General features: G+C 39.7%; 1 protein-coding gene across 1 annotated transcript in view; it reads right to left on the minus strand.

The window, feature by feature from the left end:
• The window catches only part of LOC103776683 (FH1/FH2 domain-containing protein 3-like), a gene marked incomplete at both ends in the record, with an annotated part of 42,271 nt that extends 32,495 nt beyond the window's left edge, over nucleotides 1-9,776 (minus strand). The window contains one exon of the mRNA XM_008944208.1: nucleotides 9,682-9,776. Within this exon, the coding sequence (XP_008942456.1) occupies nucleotides 9,682-9,776 (95 nt within the window). The remainder of the gene's footprint in view (nucleotides 1-9,681) is intronic.
• Nucleotides 9,777-23,952: the final 14,176 nt, after the last annotated feature.

A 23,952-nucleotide genomic window follows, 5' to 3' on the forward strand; every position in this document is an offset into this window, starting at 1 on the left:
CAATTGCTGTGATCAAAGAGGATCAGAATATGGAAAGAGAGAACACAGCATGTCCAGATGAGACTCATTTCAGTGAATCATGGGAACCTGCGGGTATGCTGCAAATTATGCTGAAAAGACTATATGGTATAAACTACTATTAGAGGACTGTGGAAAACAAAAAAAAACAACCAAACAAAAAAAACATATCAGGGAATCTTTCTTTTGATCTTCATCTTAGAAAAGTAATGGAAGTCCACACATTTTACCAGACATCTTCCTTCCTAAGGACTAGGCCTGTAACTGAGGAGACCAATATAAAAACTGAGGTAACCATGAGCCCTAGGGCAATAGCCTGGTGAGGAACCTGAGAAAGTTGCAACTCAGAGGTTCCTCAGGATGCACTACATACTGAATATAAAGCCATCATATATGTTCTGGTGGTTTCCAATTTTGATAAAGCGTATTTTTTACTGTTATCCAAATGCCTTCAGCTAGTAGCTGTTGCTTCAAAGAACAACTATATCTAAATGAAGGAAAACAAGCATTTTTGAGTGATGTCGAAAGAACCGACATGGTAACAATTAGTATTAGGTTCAGCTTTCACCTATGTTTCTGTCTTCAACACGTATAATCTGTCCTTCCACTCCCTCATGTTCTTCCCACAGGGCTCTAAAATCTAAATACCAATTTTCCAGATGAGGGACTAGGACACAAAGGAATTTAGAAACCGGTTCAAGAATGTGCCTGGAAGCTGGATTCAGCCTGGGTCTCCCAATGTATGGACTCCTTCCCTAGCTGAGCCATTCTTCTAGGCTAAGCTACAAGCAAACACTGGTATACTAACTGCTGTGCTGGCTGAACTGTCCTGGAACTGGTTTACATGACACTGTGGAATATGCTGGATACCACCTTCTTTCCTGCAGGCAGGATTCCACTACTGCACTATATATATGACAACCATATACATATATATGACAGAGACTAGTTTCAAAAGAAAATTAAGACAAATTTAAGCAGAAAAATAAAGTTAATGTAGTATTGACTAATTCCATTTCTGTTTCAAGAAGATCCCAAAAAGACAGTACATTCAAATTTGAATGGACTTTGTGTGGAATTTCATCTGTTGTTTCCTCACAAACTGTGCTTGCATTTCTTCAAGATTCTGTAAAAAGGCTCCACAACAACAATGCAGTTCTTTTCAAAAATCTTTAACAAAAAATCAGTCAACATCAAAGTAAGTGAGTAAGGAAAAAGCAACTTGGCAACAAAGTCTGAATCTCCAAATGTTTACTATAAACAGTATGGGAAAATAATGCAATTAACAAAGCGTCCTACCCACATTCTATAAATATGTAAGGCAAGTCCAAAGCTCTGTTAAGATAAGGAAAGATTACCTACATTTTTCAAGTCTGACAGAATAAGTAAAAATTAACCATAATGTCCCCTTAACAGTCAAAAACCCCCAGAACACTGAAGAATGTGAAAGGCTGACCACCTCCTTTCTTCCTACAGAATTGCAGGAACCACTTCAGCACATATTCCCTGCCCCTGCCCCTTTCTGCTGGCAGAACAACCAAAATCTCTGTCAAAAAGTCAGGACGTTTAAGCCTCAGGAGACTGGATGCCAGGTTTGGTTCTTAAACTGGTCTGCCTATGCAGAGACAAGAGGAACAATACAACAGCTTGGCAGTAAGTACAGCTTCAGGTAACACATTCACTACAGCGCATTTTCTTATTTTTCACACTGGTCTATCTCATGTATCACAGATGGACATGGGTCCAGCTCCCCATAATTTAAGGCCTCATTCCATAAAAGTATATCCATTGACCACATCTGGAGGGGCTTGCCCAGTGGCTTGCTGAAATGGGATAACAAGGACAGATTACAAAGGATTACAATTTGCTATTGACATGAGCCTATGGCTTATTTTTGATACCTGTGTACTGATGAGTGTAAATACATAAACCAGAATCAGTCATCCAATAGACCAGCACAACAGCTAGTTTAAAATATAGCCGTATTTGATAATGCACATGGCCATGTAAGGCTGGAAATTACTTCCAAAATCAGCTTCCAATGTCAGAAGCCATCATGTTTGGCAGCACAAAGTATTAGTCTCGGTAGAACAGGCCTCAGGAGAGCAAGGAAGGATTGTCAAGTGGCTTCCCACCAGGATGCCTACACTTTAGGGCACATGAAGGTGCCTGGATGAAGAGGCGCTTACCTGTGCAGTCGGCATCCTGGTCCTGGGACAGCACTAAAAACCTCACATGATTGGACATCAACAGGAGTTAGAGGGGACCGGACCAAAGGGAAAGGATTATGATTAAAAAAAAAACAAACAAACAAGAACATTCAGAGGAGGTACTTCAGTGTGAAGCATTACTTGGACTTTTCACATACACTTATTTTAAATAGATTAAAAAACTACATCGCTTGACCTTGACTAAAGGTCTGAGCTAACAAATTTAAGTCTGGTGTCACTTCAATAACTATGCACCAGAAGAGCTTTTCCCCTTTTCATAAAAACTTTCTAAGAGCTCACATGCCCTCCATCAAGCATCAGGGCCACTGCCAGAAAAGATACAGCCTTGTTTCACCTAAGAGGAACAGAGATCCAAAACCAGGCAACCCTGTAACCTGAAGCATTATGATCCAAGTTCATGAAACAGTGCTTCCAGAAAAGGCTCAGCTATAACTGCTTATTTTCATTTTAAAACACTCCTTAAAATGTAGCTTACTGAGCTCCCCACATACAACTAATGATAACCTGCAAAATAACTTAAGCTATCCTAAAAGGTTTGTGGCATAATGACTGCAATGTGCTTTATACTGGCCAAATTGATTTCTGTGTTTAGATATGTATAAAAATCTCAGGTGTGTACTATAAGCTTTGAGTATAACAATCTGCTTTTTATCCTTGGAACAAGTCTTCAATATCTCTTTACTTTTTCCATCTCATGGTTGAAAATTTTCTGTTTTTCTTGTTCAGACAATTGAGTTTATAGTCAAAGATCTTTCATGTTGGCAGCTTCAAGCATGCTGGAAAAAGTAGGTTCCATTTTCTTTAGTCTCGTCCCTCAATATAGACCAACAGCACCTCTCCTTTCAAAGGAATCCTGGACATAATGTTTGTTAAAAAACACTAGTAGCTAACAGAAAATACTAACAGCTAGAGCCTGAAACACAATAATTTGCTCACAAATGGGAATGGTAGTAGATCTGTGACACTGAACTACTGCAGTGAGAAAGACTGAGGCAATTCTAAAAGTTAGCACTGACTTTCAGGTTGTTTTTCAGTTCTCCCCCTTAGTTAACTTCAAGTATAACACCTGCTTTTTTTCTTTCCTCATGCCTTTCCTTTACAACAAGAAATTTCTGTATCTGCATAGATGCATGGCATTTTCTGGAAATAGTTGGACATATCTCATTCACTGCTAACAGGATATTTGGTTATACAGATTTAAACAGATGAAACGGAGTGAAAAGTTGGGCCTGAACATTTGCCACATTGTTGGCAGTTAATCATTACATTCTCTCATTCTCCATTTCAAATGATTTGAAATCAGATCTCTGACACGATGTCAGGAACTGTGTGCTTTCTAGTATTGCCTTAAAGTACAAGAGTTCATTTTGAACATCCCCTCAAAATACTCAGAAGCGAATGCAAGAGATGGAGCTACAGGAACAGCTATTGCTGCAGGACTGGACTACTGCAAATTCTCAAGTTTGATGGTACGACTTTGGAAGCTACCTACAAATAAGGCTGGTAAAGAAAGGCAGCACTCGTACCAGTCTGCTGACTTGGACAGGCCAAAGCGAGGTGTATGCTGCTCCAAGTGTATTGCAACATCCGGATCCTTATCTTCAAAGCACTCATTACAGGCAATTCAAAATAAACTCTGCTCAGGCAACTCTGCGGTTATGGTTTCTGAGTGGAAGAAGAGGGAAACCCTCCACTGACCTGGCTGAGCATTGACTCAAGCCCTAGAGAGGCAGGAAGTAGGAAAGTTCCTATAAATCCAGGATTTTTTTTCTCTCTAACACAACCGTTTCATAGTAATAATTCTAATGGCCAAATGCATAGCAGATTAAATTTGAGAGCCAGCTGCTAAGCTGACATGAATTTTCAGCATTTCACTGAACTCAAAGCAGTTGTACCTGTTCACCACAGCTCAAGGTCTCAAACATAGGGCAACCCATGGGTGAGAACATAGTGATTTTAGGAGCTCGAGGGGAGATCTCAGCTTTGCTCTGAATCCTTCCATGAAGTAAACGAGACTGAAAACCTGTAAGACTGACACCTAACTGCCATTTCTACCTGGGCTAGATCTGAAAACAGAACAAAGCCACAGGCTTATCAAAGTTGTGGCTGGAGGTAAGAAACACAATGCAATCTACATAGCTTCTGTGTTAGCCTGGGGGTGTGTGTGTCTCATGGCAGCTCAGAGACTGCAAAAGAGTTTGTTAACCACCAAGGCAGCAGATTGGGAGAAGACAACATATGACATTAATCACAGTAGGTCTCCAAGCTGTATAATTTTTCCTGGAAGTTTAATTCTTTTTGCAGGCCAGCTTTTCTAGATTACCTTCCAAGCACATTAAGAATAACATGCAGGACAGCTCTACAGCACAACCGCCTGCTCAAAAAAATCAGGCACGTTCCTATGTATAATCGTTCTCATCATCCAGACAAGGTTAACGCAGAACAGGTCATCAATACACACAACAATTTTTAAAATATACCACTAGAAAAATTAATAAGATGCAAATACATTTTATTTCCAAGATGCTCAACAATGGAGTATACCACCCAGTTTTGATGGTGATCTAATTCAATATGCTTTGGGCTTTAGTACTACTACTGCTACTGTTTTAGTCCTATTCATATCTGCTAAGCCCCTTACATTTTTAACTTTTTCCATGAGTACAAACCAGTTTTCAGTATATCTCTTTAAAATCCATTTGCACAAAATTTGGCAAGAAATTTCATGAGAAAATGAAAAGCACAAATTTGACTTATAGAGTAGTCTCTGCTCTGCTTATGACTTCAGTTGAGCACAGGCATAAATGACACACAAAGTGGAGACTCATTTAATCATGTTCTTAAATTAAGTGTTTATCTGTACATACTTTAAATTATTCACTTTTAAAACCAATTTTAGTGTTTTTTGTGACTAAAAATATTACTTATTATTTCTCTCAAAATCTCAAGAAGTGCCTTACCAACCATGTGCATGTTTTAACATGTCACTGGCACCATGCGGGAAAAGCAGCCCTACTGCACTGGCCTTCTGAAAACAGCAAATGCCCCCACTATGACTATATTCCATTTAAATGTTGTGGGTTTTTTTCCTTTTGCTTTCAAAGAGATTTTTTTTTTTTTTTTTCTTCTTTTGGATTGAATTACATTTTAAAACATACAAGAAGTCATTCCTTCAATACCAAGGGAAGCAAAGGACTCACATAAGGCACATGGAACATCTTGCTACTTAAAGTTTATATTTAACCTTGCAATTTAGCACCGAGGCAGAAGCAGAGTAAAAAAGGAGAAAAGAAAAAAGCAAAAAAATTAAAACAAGATGTGAGATAGGAATCTTTAATCAACCTCGTTGTATCAGCCTGGGCCCAGCATTCCACCCTATCTTCTGAGGTTACCCAGCACCACTTTGAAAATGGATTACTTTCCACTGCAAACAATGCCAAAAAGGGGCTTTACCTACCCTGGGGGAAATTAGAACAGCCTGGATCATCAAATGGGAAAAAAAATCACTATCAGTAGCAGTCAGAAATGGGGAGAAAGAAAAGGTGAAAACAGACTCAAGTTTTGGACCACTTAATGCCTTAGATGTGTGACTCTAAAGATCAAGGTGGAGTGACAAAAACCTGTGCGTTTGTGATGCTAAGGAACATTTGCTTCTCTAGCAGATGACATACAGATCTGGGGTTTCTCCAAAATGTTTGGGTCAGAAGGGTATGTTTTGTAAACACTCAGTAGCTAGTCTGATATATACAAAATACTGATACAGTATTGTACACTATTACCAGCTCAGAGGGAATACCAATGTACATGAAAATTAATACATATATATATATAACCTCATACATGCTAATAGATGAAAAATACAATATAAGGACTTAATACAGCTTAGTGCATGTCTGTCTTTAACCTGGTGTCCCTTGTTCTTGGTAAGAAAAATTTTCCAACAGTCCCTAACATCACCATCAACCTAGAGGCTCTACCTGCAGGTGATCCACCATAGAGCTCTACAGGGCTCTGGGGTGCCAGCGGCCAGCATGAACAGGTATCTCAGGTCCCTTTAAAATCAGGCTAAATACAGCCTGCAATACAATGCAAAAACTAATTTCAACTACAGCAGCAGCAACATATAGCTGGCAGAAACACTGAGAAAGTGGTGAAGGAGCTGTTCCTAGATGCTCTTAGGTTGAAATACCTGCATTACGGAACGTGGTCAGGTAAGGCAGCATCTTTGACAGGTTAGCTTACTCACTTCAAAAACCAAGTGAAAATTAAGAAGCAATTCTGAAATTCTGAAAGCACTGTTAATTCACTGACTCCTAGTTTTCTCTTTTAGAAAGTTAACTCTCATGACTGAAAGTTCCATGCTACCAATGAAAGCTAAAAGAAAACTTGGTTGACAGATATTTCCTATTTACATACCTTCCAATTTATGTGAGATGGTCAAAGCCTTGGCCCTGCTATAGACCTCTTTTGCACTCCCGCAGCAGTAGACTGCTGACCTCAGCTATGTATTAAAGCTCTCTGGAAGCCAACAGCATGTAACCATACACCTATAATTAAGTACATACTTGAATGCTTTGTTAAACAGGGAAAGACTGATGAATGGCTGCCTATGTAAGTAATGATCAAACAGCAGTAAAGTACAGTTAAACTGGGATTATGCTGTAATTTTTTTAAATTTTTTTTTTTTTTTTGCCCCCCCGGGATGTATTAGCCATTGATGACCAGAGAACAGTCTACAGCCAGCCTGTGAAAGGCCAGTGGCACACGCTGATGTGGTCACAGATTGCTGGATGTGCCTTGCAAAGAATCGGCAGTGGCCCCAAGTCTGGGATATGCTGATAATGTGCTTCTCTTTAATTAATATGGCCAAGAATGATAATTTCTAATCTAGTGCCTATAGAATACCAACTTGAAAACAGAAGTTTCCTTCTGCCCACTAACAAACAAGTCATTTAGAGATGAACTTTCTTCCTGCTTTTCAGTTCCTCACCCTGGCATTACTGGTGCCTTTTACCCAGTGTAAAGGCAGCAGCACCAGTGCAGTCACACTGTTGGAATTTTAACCACCTCTCTAGTAACTTTACCTAGAGCAAATTTAGACAGCAGCGGTAAAATTATCAGCAACTTCTGACAGTCCATCTATATAAACATCCACTGATATTCAGAGGGGCATACTGCAGCAGAACTAGCAACAGGAAGGAATATAATGTCAATAAACAACCTCCCCTGCTGAGTATATTAAACCTGGTTAGAGCTTCTGAGAAAGCAAGGAACCACGTGTTGCAGCTGTGGCAATTGAATGGCTGTACTCCTCCTGCATCCTATTAGAGGGATTTCTCCCAAGACTTAATTGGCAATTTCACTACTCCTTTCTTCGTTCAGCAGTGTTAACATATTTTTCACTGCTTTAGCTGCAGAGAAGGCACCAGCATAGCAGGGCTACAGATTAGACCATAGGTGCATTGCAGATTCCAGGGGTTCATTTTTCACAGAAAGTCAAAACCACCTTGAAGTGCACAAAGCAGCCGTGCCACCACACTGACAATAAGCTTGCCATACCTTTGGTTAACTTCTGGCACACAGACAGGGACTTAGATCTTTTCCAAGACAGTCAAAGAATAATGAAAAAGCAACTTTGATGCTACCTGAAACCAAACTACTCAAAGCACATTGCCTGCATTCCTCAGAAGCAGGCATTGAGCCAGGACATGGAGATACTCATTCGGGCTGGCAATGGGGGAGGGAGAAACGAGCTTAAGGACTTGAGAAAAGAAATTTCATTCTGGTCAAGAAAATCTAGACAGAATTTAACCTGCAAGGCAGCAATACAGTTGTGCTTCTTCCGCATTCCTCTTCCATTAGATGCATTAAACAATTGAAATAATCATGGGCATGGAAATACTTTTTTTCCTTTTTTGCTTGTCTCTTATCTGTTCTGCAGCAAATGAGGATTTATGCCAAGCAAACCATTTCTCTCACATCTTGCGCCGCTTTTCCAACCATGGCTAGCATTCCCTGTTTCAAGAGGGCAGAGTGCCTGGTGTAATGCTCAGACAAGGGCTGAATATTTTACATGGGGGAAAAGTTTCTCGTCTTCTCACAATCACGAGCCATGCCTTATAAGTCTGAGATCTGATAACTGTAATTATCTTACTTTTACATATCTACCACTAAAGGTATGTCCACCCAGAATAAATCAGTTCTTTCAATACTGCAGCATCTGTTCTTTGACTTGATAACATGCTGCAGCAGTGAAGTTTGCACACTGTAGAAAAAATTCTGTAGTGGTGAAAAAGGACCCCTGGAACATTTTTTCTCCTTCTGTCATAAAAGCTGTCAGGGAAAAGGGGGAGAGCAGTAGCATCTCTGCGTTACTGCAGGATCCAATAGCAACTTCCTGCAGCTCAATCACTTGAGAAAAAGTTCATGGAAATTCCTCAGTAATTCTAACTATGGATTCAACTCTGTCACTTACAGGAACTTTCGAGTTGTTAACAATAGCTAACATCTCCTCTTCTAGCTATTATGTCCTGCACATCTATCCCAAGCAGGTCTACACGGGAAGAGCAGCAGCAGCGTTCCCTGCAGGCCTTAATAAAATTTCTAAAGTTGGAGAGCCAACAGACTGGAGAATGGGGTATTTGTAGTTTTACCTACCCTGTGGTCCTTCAGGATGGCTTATCAGCAACATCTGCCTTCTATTTCCTTTTCACCTTCCATCAAAGATGGCTTTATAAGTGGGTTGTGCACTGTATAAATCACTAGTCCACTGGAGACGACCAACCCAAGCATCATATATTCTGCCCTTCAGCTTTTGCTTCCTTGTATTTAGGGACAAACAAAGAATCCCCTGTAGGCAGGCACCAGATTTTGTCTTCTAGGGCTCTTCATGCACATGAAGACTGGACATCAGGAAGCATTCTTTACAGAGAGGGTGGTCAAACACTGGAACAGGCTTCCTACAGAGGTGGACAACACTCCATCCCTGTCAGTGTTTAAGAGGCATCTGAACTATTAATAACATGCTTTAACTTTTGGTTAGCCCTGAAGTGGTCAAGCAGTTGGACTAGGTGACCACCATAGGTTTCTTCCAGCTGAAATAGTCTATTCTGCAAAGGAAGTAATCTGAATTGTACTCCCGCAGTGGTCAGCAAAGCTGAGCAATATAGAATGGTCAAACTGTAGAGAAGGATTTGTATTAATAGAATGGAAAGGAGAAAAAAACACCCCAAAAAGTGGTTCCAAAGAATGTCTTGGGAACTACAACTGCAAGACATGCATTTGTAAAAAGACATGGTTTCCATGCAGTGTTATGCAATCATGTAGAACCTAACACACTCTCTGTTTATACCCTAAATGCATATGTGATGCAAATAAAATGCATATAAAAAATACCAAAAACATCTAAAATGAGAATTTTGGAGTGTCTTACCTTTGACCCAATAAGTGTGTACAGCCATTGGATGGTTTCATTATGATTTATTACTCCATTCATGCCATCAACATAGAGCATTATCTGGCCCAAAGCTATTGTAAAGAAAAGAGATAAAATACAGTCAGATCTGGTGAATACTTTTTATAATTCTAGGCAATGCTGGCAATTTTCTGTAAGAAGGGTTTTCCAGAGACATGGGGAGCTCAACTAATGAAAGATATTTGGGGCAAGATCGTGCTGGACAAAAACCTGGGCAACTTCAGTAACTTTACTGACTTCATCTGGATGATATAAGCACAAACTTCATCCAGGAAGAAGCACAGGCACCTGTTCCTTCCTCGAAGATGCCACAGTTTATTGCTCCAAAATCTGCAAACAGTATTTAACATAGTGCTTACTATTGCATTGACAACGTGTCTATCAATGACAATGCTTTACATATGGTGGGGGAAGACTTTTACCAGTTGTTTCAGCACCATATAATGTTTGGAATTAGTATATTTGGATTAAGCTGACTGTTCCAGTGAATTCCAGTAACATGAAATTAAAGCAAGGTAATTAACATCAATAAGGACAGCAAATATTCACCATTGCACAGTGTTCCCTTGCAAATGAGTTTTGTATTTAGTGAGAAAGTACAACGAATAAAGCATGGTTAACAAAGAAGCATCTTTATGCATTTATTTTAAAGAATTTAGAGTAACATTTCAAAACATGCTAGTAAAAAAAATTGCATGGCAGTAATTCTGTAGTTTGGAATCCTGATACGAAACTTTCTAGTGACAACAGCTATTAAATCTTTCCTGATTGATAAAGACAGACATTTTTTGTAAGGATTATGAAAAGTGGATTAGCAAAATTCATCTATCATCTTCAAAAGTTTCCACTGTTAGATCTTCTGCTTTATAGCAGGAGATCAAAGCACAGTGGGATGAAAAATAAATCACTGATGTAACACCTTTCACCACAGCCTGTTGGCTTAACAACTCAATTATCTAATGCACAACCTGATGAGCCCTTAGCAGACCGCCTTACGGGGGGAAGAAAAAAGCACAGGATGAAGAAAATTATGACTTTATTAATCTTCCAAACACATTCCAAACGTTTGCTAACATTTGCACAGGCTGTGCACAGTGCAGCATCATTTTCTTTGAGGGCAGATTTTCAGAGACATGAATGCTAGGCAAGCAGTGAAGTACACCTACAGCTAAGCTGCCAGTTTTCTCTTTTATATTGTCTCCTCCTTTTTCCTTTGCTCTAGCTGGTTGACTTACAGTTAAAAAAAAAAATGAAGTACTAATTTTAGGTACTTATATTCCTTATCTAATCTGTTACACTAAGTTAGAAGCAAAGTCACCCTACACAGCCAATGCAGACGGAAAAAAAGCAAGCAAGAGGGGCTACAGCAAGGCAATAGCTCGTATCTTAGGCAGGCTGCAGGGGTGTGCCCAGCTCTCTTCACTCCTCCTCAGGAAGCAATCATTCACCACTCTCTGAAGACATGTGTCTCAGGTGAAAAAAATCAGGTAGGATAGACACAGGCCTAAGTGTTAAAGTAAAATAAAAGATGCAAGGCAGTCAGGAAAAAGATAAGAATTACACTGCCTGAATAAATGGCTGCTTTGAAGCATTTCTTTGCAGGTAGGGGAAAGAGGAGAACATTACTATCCTAGTGGTAATCAGAGAAAGTTCTTAATTCTTGTTTTTACTTCCTTTCAATGCTAAAAAGATTTGGCCCTTGATCAGGATGAGATCCAGTCATGATAAGCTCATCAATCTCCCCTGGTGGTGGGTTGTTTTTTTTTGGTTTTTTTTTTTTTTTTTCTTCTCTTTTTTTTTTCTGCAGTTTCTTCAGTTGGGGATAAAGGGATTTAATTTGAAACAAATGTGAAACAAATTTTACTCTTGGTACCTGCTTTCCAAATTAATATTGAAATCAAAGACAGCAAGAAGTCTGGTTTTAAAGGGAAAACATGCACACAATACAAAATTACTCCACTGCTTATACTTAAGAACAGTTAGACTGGATGTAAGTGAGAGGGATCTGGGATGCATTAGACTCTTAGATGTGACTCTTCTTAACAGCAACAGGTTAGAGCAAATTAGCATACTAGAAAGAAGACAAAGAAAGTCTTAGGGATTCCTGACAATTTTCATCTGCTAGCACTAATGTTGATCCCGCAGTCTCTCCCACCACTTCTTTTTTTTTGTTGCCTTAAGTATCTGGTAGTATCTGTATTTTTCCAGCAACAGAATAGGTCTTTTGGATATAGATGAAAAATAAGTAACACACGAAAAAAACACTACTGCTGCCACTTGAACAAGTGACCAATAAGTTTCACAGAGCAAAGAATTACAACGGATGCCATGAAACGACCAAGATGAAGATAGGTTTGCTATTGACTCAGTCATGCTGTTCACATACAAATCATGACTCCAGTAATTATCTGCCACACAAAGTTATCAGCTGCTGACAGACCTTGGTGTGTAGCTTCATGTTTCTACCTCTTGTCTTCAGGAGTCAGAAAAATGAAAGCATGACATGATGGGCAGGGCTGAGGAGAAATCAGCTTTCAACGTGAGGAAGAATAAGTTTGGGAGAATCTGCATAGACTTTGTACAAAGCTGATGCCTTATAAGTTCTTAGGGAAATAAGTCCACGAGAAGACCTAAAAGGAGGAGAAATTTGGTTTCCATACCATGCAAAGTGTCTGTGCTGAAGAAGATAAAGGTACCACCTAGTGACCACACAACAGAGCAGCAAAACAGAAGAAGCCACCAAAAATGCTGGTGGACGGCAAGTTTCTCAGGCTTTCCCTGGGCTCGGGTCTGGCTGAGCAGGGCACACCAGTTTAGCACTAAGTGGAGACGGACTAGCCTCAGAGAACTCTGCACCACTTTGTATTCTTTGTAGTGTTTCCACCCAGCTGATAGCCCACCTCCTGGCCCACGACCGCAGTCTGCCGAAAGGGCCGCGGGTACAGCGCAGACTCGGGTGCCCACCTCCCCGCACGTGCGCGTTGGCACGAACAGACAGCCACCACCAACACCCAGGGCCTCCCCAGGACAGGGCACACTAATTTGCAAGGCAATCTGAGGTTGCCCAGAAGACCAGCCTAGCCCAAAATCATTCAAGTTTGCATTGGTAAGTGCTTTCAACCAAATCCCTTTTTTTTCCACTGAAAAACGAGGAGGTTATTTAATCCATTTAATCCCATCTCTCAGCTAACTGGAATTCTTTTTGGAAGTATATCAATACGCTACTTGCACTAGGAAAGCTTGCTATTGTGCAACAAGGGGGCTGGGAGAGGCGGGTTTAAATATGGAGCGGGCTTAATTTGGAATTCCTTTGTTCTCACTACTCTTGTCAAACCCTTCATCTTATGTGAAAGTAGTGTGTGAGTTTACCCGTAGCTACTTTCAAGTGGAAAATTGTTGGATTTCTTAGGAAAGGCTTAGGCTAGGAAAGGACAGACCATCCAGAAACTTCATAGTTTTCTGTGAAATAAGAGGTTTAAGAAAGCCTCTAAATACTTGTCAGTATTGGCACTGATACTCTCCTGGGATCCTTCCTATATAACATTAACAGGACCAAAGAGAAAAAACTCCAGCACAAAACATCATCACAATGAGCATCACTTTAGGTAAAAGTCTGTTTTTCCCAGAGTATCAAAGGTTTCAAAGCTGTCTCTTGCCCACACACCTGCTTCTCTAGTCTGTTCTATCTGCTTTGTATTTTACCATAAGACTAACTCAGAGAAAACTAGAGTACTGAATGAGCAGAAACACTATTTTCTTACAGCTTCCTGCAAGTCAACCCCTTATTCATCACATTAAGATTTATGTCAGGGATAAATTTTGTGATTGCATTTGTTTCCATCAGAACAAGAAAAAATGCAGGGTGAAGCAGGCCAAAGCCAAACCCTGTCACCACAGGTTTCAGCTCCCCAGGAAGCTTCTGGTCCAGCTTCATCAGGCACTTCATAAACAGAAGACGTGGTACACGTGACACACTGTACACAACAATGTGTGAATGTGACTGACAGAACGGTGATGTAACTAATGGGGAACAACCAGGTGCTAAAAGCAATCTTTCTCATTACTAGTTAAAATCTTATCACCATCAATGAGAAATCAAGGGTATGTGTGATTGCCTTCATTCCATTTGAAAACAGATTACTAGCTTATGTATGTTATCCTGGGCACTGAAAAGGCAAGCTCCATCAAAGTAAACAACTCAATCAAGAACAAAATTTCAGCATCTGTCTAGGGAGAGATCTCAGGAGGGAGGCAATAAAGCTATGTAGTAGTCTCTTACAAAGAACTAGGTGATAATTCTGAAGGAAAATAATCTACCTCAAACTTCTCTCTCACTGTTTCTTCCCTAGAGAGAGGCAAGAGCTCAGCTACCACGTGGGACTGCCCTGGACACAAATCTCCAAGCTCAGCTGAGCTCTGACAGGCTGGATACTGGGAGCTTCTACTGTTGCTTGTAGCACATTCCCACCAACAGTTCTCCCTCACAGACCCCCAAGGAAGAGCCTATTGTCTTCATAATATCCAAGGATATTGGATAGTCTTTTTGCTGATGAGAAATCATTATGAAATCTAATTTTTGGAGCATTCAGCTACTTGAAAACTGACAAAATCACAGTGGACCGCCTTGCTTCTAAGAGGTGATGTCAGATAAAAAGATGACCAATGCTTCTGAAAATGATCTTGAAAAGCAGCACTGTGCCAAACCTTATGACTCACACTCATTCCACAGGGCTAGGACCAGCTAAAATTTTTAGGTTTGAGATCTTGTTTTAGTTTTCTTTCTATCAGTATTCATATTGGTTGGTCTCAGCCTCTTCCCATTTCTTTACTCCCGTTGAAGGTATAAGTGATGCCACCTAGGAAAATAAAGCCAATCTTATTCCTGGCCAAAAATGCATGAATATTTTATTTCTTTTAAAAGTTTCTTTCAACAACTCTTTTCTTAATCTTGTATTTTTATCCTCTGTTTGTTTGTTCTTTCCATTCTCACATACATTGTGGTTGAAACACACTAAGACATTAATTTTTAGAACTCCCATATTAACCATGCACTTGTATTAACAGCATTAACCACTAACTAAACTATCTCTCAAAAAAAATACTTCTCAGAACTGATGTTACAAATTAAAACTGTAAAGACAGTTCTGTACAGATGTAAATGTACTACATTGCGAGTGTAAATTGAAAGTTCATAAGCTCTTTTTGTAGCTGACACTATTTAAAGTCTAGCCTTTAGTTTTAGTATTGTCTCAGTGCATTAATAGCTCTTAAGTACTGGGAAACTTCTGACTGCTAGTTTCAAACCTAAAGTATTATTCAAAGTTCAGATCTTATGTTTTTTTTCCATCTACTTTAATGGCAAAATATACAAAAATAGAATAAAACTCACTTGTATTTTAATGCTGAAAATGAGTGACAGAAGTGATAATGAGAATTTTTCCTTGGATTACAGGCTCAAGGGAAGCTGCTGTCCAGAAGTCACCCTGAGCAAAGCCAAACCAACCAGGAAGGCTGGACATGCCATTCTCCTGTGCAGTCAACATGGCTTTCTGCAGCACACTTGGGCCCCCCAACGTACACGACTGGCTGCAGTTATAACCGAGCAGCTACAACAGCAGCCATGCTGTAACTTGCTCTTAGAAGTACATCTTATTTAAAAGTCAAGGTCAAGCTCACCAGGAAACAAAAAGCCTTTCCTCACTTAGTGGCTAAAAATGTACCTTTGCTGTTATTTTAATTCTGAAGAGACAGAACGTGTATTTTGACGATTATTATCTTAATCAAACTGCTAAAACTCCACGCCTAATGCTGGGCTCTTAAATGGCACAGCCTAGAAATGGTTTCCACTGTCCACAAAAGCCCACAGGAAATACTGGAGGACATTTACAACTCTGACATTCCTGGCACAAAGGAGAGACCATTAGATCTACATTATTATTTTTGTTAATAATAACGATAGTATTCCACTATACCTAATTACCCATCCTTAACACTCTAGTTTTAATGAACATGAGGAGCTGCTAGCAAGGACACACTCTTTCATTGTTGACTACTGCATGAGAAGAAGGGGAACAGGCCGCCAGCCCTGGACTTGGTGCAAACCTTCAAGCCACCAAGAGTCTGGGAAAACGTGTCAAAGTTTTGAAGCCTCGATGACATTGACAGTCACTAGCGCTTGCAGGTACTCAGAAGTCATCCACAACGAACACAGACAAACATTTTTGTACCTCAAAAACTGATTGCTGGTAACACCTCAGCAATAAAGCAGCTGTAGGGACCACAGAGCACTTACAAGCCTAATTATTCACTTTAAAAGCAGGTTGTGATCGTGGTTTTGGAGTCTGCGCGCGTCCATAACTCTCTCATACCCATACACACACCTTCTGTCCCTAAAGCCTACTTCCCAATTGTTTGCAGCATCCCCAAGGTTCAAGTGAAGAGAAATGCAGCCCTTCCCCAAACCATGGCCAACATGTGGCAAGTCCAGGACCACAGAAAACTCTTTACAGAGGAAATGTTCTCTATGTTTCCTCTGCCATTCCTCTACCACTCTTTTCCTCTGGTGTTTCTCTCTTTAAAAAGCATCACTCAGCAAGGTCACAGGGCAACTTCAGTCATCTCAGGTGTTTCAGCAAAAGCTGGTTCCTTATACACAACATGCAACACCTGTGGCACTGCACAAGCTCCCCCAAAGGAGCACATCACAGCTGTTCCTTTTCCAGTATTTCTTTTGTGGTATTTCTTCAATTTATTTGAGCGCAAAGAAAGGACAGACTCACTTGACTCACCCGCAGTCAACATGCTGAAAGCCTTTTTATATAAACAAAAATCTGGCTTACACATATGCATTATGAAAGCTTTGCATAATTATTCATAATTTTTTAAATAATTATTTTACATTGCAGCCCTCACATTTTAAATGCAGCATATTCCAGCATGCTTTACAAGATTAATAACACTTATCAATGTACAACAAGCTCTGTAGAGCTTACCTAGTATGAGGTAAAAATATTTCCTTGTTAAAAAGAAACTTGTAATTAAAATAACTCATTAATATATGAGCAAGTCCAGCATTAGACCACTATTTTACAAGCTGACTGAAAGCATGAAAGTATGAAAAAAAGGAAAGAAAGATTTAAGGAAGAAAGGAAGATGGGAGAAGGAAGTAGAGAAAAGGAAAATTAAAAAGAAAATATTAATTAGATGATTTTAAAAGATGGCTGTTCATCCTTGGTGCTTGATGGAAAACGAGAATGTGTGGTAGCCTTGAATTAAGATGATATGTTATAATGTACACATATATAGAGCGGAATTAAGGCAGCTGCTTCTTAACTGACTCAATATAAAGCTGTAATACTGAATAATCTTCCAACATGTGTATGAAGTTACATATTCTTCCTTAAGAATTTACATTTCTAGAATTTTAAAAGATTTTCTGAGGAAACTTCTACACTGGCACGCAGAACTTTACTTCTGAAGGAGCAGGGTGCCATGGTGAAACTGCCCCAGAGATTTGCTCACGATATGAGGCGTTCTGCAGAAGCCTCATTGCAGCACAGGACATTGCTCATGGAAATCCAATGGGTGTCCACCCACCTCCCAGCTATGATTTCTTGCACTAAGTACTGATGCTGCAAAAAAGAGAAGTGCTTTGGTTTCAAGGCAGTGTTTTGCCAATGACCAGGCCCAACAAAAATGATAACACCAGCAGGGAGATGAACCAATACACAGACTGTATTGTAGACAGAAATGTTCCTATATGAATGACCGCCGGGGGTACAAACAAGTCAACAAGCTCGTACATGATTGATGCCACCCCCAATGATCCCACAAACAACATGACCCGGCCCACAACAGGTGGTACAAACAGTGAACCGAGGTTGCCCACAGTTGGCATGGGAAACAGCCAGCCCAGCCAGTTAAACACATGAGAGAAAGGTGCCCACATGGCAACTCTCTGTCCACATGGCAACTCTCACCCGATTGACCTGCATTTGCCAAGGCCTAGACAGACCAGGGCCCAGCTCCAGGGAGAGTCAGGAGGTCTGCCCTGAACCAGGAACCTCTGTGGAGTGCCCTCCACAGACAGACACTCCTGACTCCCTGCAAGTGGTCCCAGCTTTTATCCCCAAGCAGACACCTGACCTTTGTCAACTCAATGCGGGACCCCTGGGGCTCATTTCCCTTCTGGCTCTCCCTGCAGGGCCGGCCGCACCCTGGGGGGAAGCTATAAGGCAAACTCACCCCCTCTTTATGAAGGGCTGTGGGAATCACCCATATGTCAACCTTAATTCAGGGGCTCGGGGTTCAAACCCCAGCATTTCAGGCAGAAATTAAGATTTATTTTTTTTTTAAGTATTAAGTATCTTTGCCCTTCTCCAATAAAATAGTTCACATCAATTTCAGGGAAGACTCATCCTTACATGTATTTTAAACTTTTTATAATGTATTTATCATGCTTAGGCAGCCAAGCGCTGTACAACATCAGTAAAATTGAATCAGAGAATCACAGGCTGTATGAGGTTGGATGGCACCTCTGGAGACTGCCTAGTCCAAGCCCCTCCTCAAACAAAGGAAACCCAGAGCAGGTTGTTCAGGGCTCTGTCCAGCTGGGTGTTAGATGTACCTACACAGGTGAAAACTGCACAAACTCTCTGGGCAACCTGTGCCAGTGCTCAGTGCCCCCCACAGTTTATTTTTTGATTGGTTTTTAATTTTAAATTTAATTTCTTGTATTTCAGCTAGTGCCCATGTCCTATCTCTTATTTTTTCATTATGCACAATTTAAATCTGGCTCTGTCTTCTTTACTCCTTCCAGTCACAGTTTAGTCGCTTCCATTACATTTAAATTGAATTAAACTGATTTTAAATTGGAGATTAATCCACAGTCACAAGACAGTAACTACACTGAACTAGAAGCCAAAAGAGAAAACTTACCTTAAATTTAGGATTAAACTAGGGAAACTTATCAAGACTGCCAAGTTAAGAAGTGATAATTTAGCCCTTCGATTAGGGAGCTGATTGAGTAATTTCATCTGGTGATACACCAGATTTGCGATTTCAAGGCCTTTCCCTCTCTGTTAATCATCACTAACATAAGCCTTCTGTCTGTGTAAACAATACTAATCCTGACTTTGAAGGTACGAAGAGGGGAAACACAAACCAACCTTTACAGAATGGAAAAGATAATTTCTGCAGCTCCGTTTCTTGAACTCCTCAGACAGCTATTTACCCTGCACAAAGAAAGGTCCCGCAGGTGCTAGCTGTCTTTTATCAGTCATTATCAATTACATACAGCACATCAGTTTGGAATTCCAGCATCTTTTACACACCAAAAAGTTAAGTCTTGTGAAAAAACTCAGCATTTGGACTGGGAAATACCAGAGAGTCAGAAATGTGTTTGGAAGAAAATGCAATTGAGAGTCACTCTTAGCAAAACCATCTCACTTCGACTGTCAGACTCTGTGAGAAAAACCTGAGGAATACGAACTTTTTTCCCCCCCCTATTATATGCCATTAGGATCTTTGTTGATTGCACACAGGCACTTTTACAGTGATTATAAAAAAAAAAAAAAAGCACATGCTATCTTGGAGTGCCTGCCCTATGTTAGAGAGAATCAAGGAGTAAAACAGTTGGGCTGCTTAACAAATGGACTAACACTAGAGCAGAAAAAGGCCATACAGTAGGGTAAAAGTGTTCACCTACCAAGTGTTTTTAGTCATCAACAGTATTTCTTGTCAGTGGAACAGTAAACCTTCCAGGATGAAACCTGTCAGTTTTGAAGAGAACAAATGGTAGGCTCTCACTGACTGCCTTTTTTCCCCCCCTGTTTTTCTAAAAAAAAAAAACCCAAACCAACCATGCTTGCTAATATTTACATTTTTCCTGAACAACAAGAAAGATTCTCAGGAAACAAACTCAAGAATTTCCAGCATTACTGTATAGTATGAGGAATAAAAGAAAAAAGAGAACTTCCTGTTGAAACTTCAAACATTAATTTAAGCCACAGAAATAAGCACAGTCTTTGTACACACATTGATCAATGACCTTTTGTTGTCATGTATTAATGTGTTATTGCTATTATGAGGGCTAATATTTCCCAATATTGCAGCTTCTGGGTTTTTAGGCTGAACTTCATCCCCCAAAAGTACTACACTAGGCATGTAAACATGGGATCAGTTTAGCATCCTGAAATAACAGCGTTACAATTGGTAAGGTAGCTAAATACACTGAAACCAAACTTTGGCAGGGAGGCTTACAGACAGTCAAAATCATTTCAGTGGGTATGTAAAATTACTTCTGCTACACAAATACCAAAAGCCACTCTCCAAAGTTAACATATTGTGGCATACACTCAATAAACATGCATTCTAAAAATGATACACACTATATTCCTGAAGAACGGAAAAGCAACGAAAGAAAGATGAATGATAGTCACTTGAAAAACACTAATCCTACCACTGGTCTTTCACACCACTTGCCATGGAAGGTTCTGCAGGAAACAAAGCATGCTGCCAAAAGTAGCCATCTAGTTTTCAGTAAAATTCAAACGCTCTTTATTCTAGCTGGTAGCATTAAGGTGTGCTTGGGGAATACCATGAAAGAGCTATACTAAGAACAAAAAAATACCAGTAAATGTCTCCAGTTATATTCTTTCTATATTAAGCTGGGTTTTAATTCTTACATAGTTTCTTCACCTGGAAAGATATTCCAAAAGGTGTCCCCGCTTCTCACAACATAAGGGACCACGAGTGAGAAAGTTTCACAACAGAAGCAACATTATTTTAAGAAGTACTACAAAACCCTTCAGGTATCACTTCCAACACTGCTCAACACTTGTCGCTAAAGTGACAACAGCTACAAGATTTTAGAAAAGTCTGAAAGTTCTTATGAAAGGATGCATTGGCTTTCTTCAACTCAACAGAAAGAAACGCAACAGGTGAACAGGCTACACAGTAGTATTAAGATCATTCTGGGATGCTCGAGTAGTGTTTGAAATATTAGTGGTTCTTTAAAGGTAAAGAGGCTTTGCTTTAAAAACTATGCTTTTCAATATAAACTTCAGAGGTTTTCAATGTTTTTGTCATCTTGAAACAAACTGATTTACAGGGCACTGCAGAGAAAAACAGAAAATCACATTTTCCCTAACTATATTCCAAACCATCCAAAACCAAACGGCCTGAAGATAAAAGCTGACTGAATCATGATCTCTGTATATTTGTCTATTGACAGCTGAATCCCAAAGGAAAATGGTTTTATGAAACAAAAAAATGCATCTGTCACTTTTATTCACTGAGCTGCCTTAAAAACCAACAGTGAGTATGTCCTTCTAATTTTCTTCAACGTACTTACACCATGATGGATGCCAAAACTGAATTCCTGATATGCTTTTCGGATATTTATTGCTCTTCAGCATGCTCAGCCTGTGTCTAATATTTCGGATAGACTCCACCCTGCAGTAATGTGCGTGCCATTAAAGAATTCACTTTCATCTTCTGAATTTATCTTGTTAGGGCAAATTATTGAAAGACTCTATTCTTTAAGTACTTGCTAAACAAAGCCAAAGTCAGCACTAGAAAGCAAACCAATACAACACTTCATTAAATGTGCTTTTTATTCTTTTTGTTTCAAATATGTCTGCTGCTATGTGAAACTTAGGGTTATACAGTCTCCTTTCAAATCTCACAGTAAAGAATGTTCTCAAGTCATAAGTTCATAGGTCCCATTTGAAGTGGACTTCCCATGAGAAAAAGGTGCAGGGGAGAGACATCATTACAAATCCCTTTAAGTACAGCGCTCACACTCTTCCAAAACATTGATTGAAAATGTTGTTTTGTGCCTCTGCTCATTCATCTTGGATAATGAGCAAAGATTCCTTCCAAATTAACTGTAATTCTCTTCTAATACCTCTATTCTTTTTTTTTTCCACATCAGCACAGTGACAGTGAGAACTCCTTTGAATACTGAATCCTGTCTTATTACAGCAACTCAAAGATAAACATAACAAAATCATCTTCATCACTGTCATGCTCAGACTTTACTCCTCTCTGACTGAATATAGATAGGTAAATAGCTAAGCAGAATGCACTCCAATCCCACTTCTTCCCCTTCTTAAAATTCTCAGGCAAAGGTATTCACAAAAACGTATCAAATCCTGATTTCTGATCAACAGAAAGACAGTTTTCATAAAAAAAAAAAATGCATAAAATTTAGTCAGAACTCAGAAGATAATATTTGGGGCCATAAGCTTCACCTGACCTAAAAATCTAATATCTGCCATTGATGACTATTTGTCACCTGTGTGGTGCAGGTAGAGACAATCATGTACTGACTGAACATGAAGATGATTTATTGAAGTTTGACAGTCCATATTTCTTATTTATCAATAACTATGTAAATGAAAAACACAGCTGAACAATCACATTTCATTTTCAAAAAGATTTTTGGGAGACTTTATTCCATATTGTTGATATCACAGTTCAGTGACCACAGCATTATTGGCAATCCTCAGTATGAATGCAAGAGTGTTTTTGTGACTCTATTATTGGTCAGCATCCCATTGGTGGTAGATAGGACTGAGATCTCAGGACAACACTAACACTGAAGAAGATGGTGGGGAGGTCATTTGGAGACAGGGGAGTTTAACAGCTCCTTGTGTTAGACAGATCAGAGCAAGGCTGCTGAGGTCTGCTCTGTGAGCAATAACCTCGGGCTCCACATCGAAGCAGCTAAATTACTTCCAGTCTCAAACCAGTCCTGTAACTATCAGAGACACTTCTGCACAACACTCCTTCAGTAAGTGATGTGGACTGAACTCAAACCATCTGTGCATAACCGGTGTAGGAAACCATGCCATCTGTGGTATAGCTAGTCTATGACCAAGACAAATCCACCATGGGTATTAATTAGCGGTCTCTGGCACTTGGAGAGAACCTGAAGGAACGTTAGATGTACAAAATTCAAGCACTGAAATTTAAGAAATGACAGAAATAGGATTCCTGTAGAAAACTTCATTCAACCTTTGTGCACAAACTTAAGTACATCAAAATAAATTCCAAGAAACATTATTCCTGAGCTTCACAGTAATACCTCATTCAAAGGAAGTGCTGGAAAATACTGTCTAAAAAGCACTTTCTCAGTGTGTGGTCGTAGGAAATTTTAGTGCAAACCTCCTGTGAAGACAGAATATTTCATTTCCTGCAGGGTTCTCTATGATGTTAATTGATATAGGGAGTGCTTCACAGGTCTGAATACATTTTCTGCATAGTACACTGATGATGTAACAAATGATTCTGTTCTGTTCTTTTAAGAAGTCAGAGCTTCCACTGGCTCTGGACATCACATCTGAGACACCTGATAATCTGACTTTTGAGAATACCCTTTGATACAATAGTACTTCATACATGTTTGATATGAAAGTACTTTAAGTATCCTCAGAAGAGCTGCAGCCAAGTTTAGGTTCAGGTCTGTGCAATATGGTCTCAGATTAGCACCCCAGAAAACAATGAACATAACGGTATTTTTTTACAAGCGGAATCAAAATTGTTTGCCTACAAGTATGTAATCATACTAATACTATGGCAGAGGTTCAGTTAAAGTCTTTCTCCCCTCATGTCAGGGACCTTAAAATGAGTAACACCACAGTTCTTCCCCCCCACACCCGCAGCCTGAACTTTAAGCACTGGCAACTATTTCCAGTGTTTGGAGAACCTGGGATTACAAACATTACGTTTTTTTACTTTATTAATTTTTTTTTTCCTATTGAGCTGCCATCCTTGTTTCATTTTAAAAAAAAAGGGGGGGGGGCTGAAGTGTAAAAAAATTCTACATCGTGCTCAAGTAGAATGAAACTGCTAGATTCATCACACTGTCTTTTGCCATTTGCTTTAACAGAGTAAGCACTTGTCCTATTCACTATTTATACACCCTAAAGCAAAACAACAAACAAATGTACAAATCATCTCCAGTTTATAACAGAAGTCACTCTGTCAAAAATCAGTTCACCAGACGTCATCCATCATGTGCAGCTTGGACATCCTCCAATCTATTCTCTGTTTTGAGGGCTCCTCCTCTCTTTATCGCTGCTTCCTCAATAGCAGCATTGGTAAAATATGAAATGAGATGGGCAGAAACAACAGCCCTCTGACATCCCCAAGGCTACTGTTCCTCCAGGCTGCTGCTCCTACGGACTCCCAGCTGCCCTGGAAGGGTGTCTTTAGATCCAAGCT

The sequence above is a fragment of the Merops nubicus genome, unplaced genomic scaffold, assembly GCF_000691845.1.
Source record: "Merops nubicus isolate BGI_N331 unplaced genomic scaffold, ASM69184v1 scaffold45570, whole genome shotgun sequence".
Lineage (NCBI taxonomy): Eukaryota > Metazoa > Chordata > Aves > Coraciiformes > Meropidae > Merops > Merops nubicus.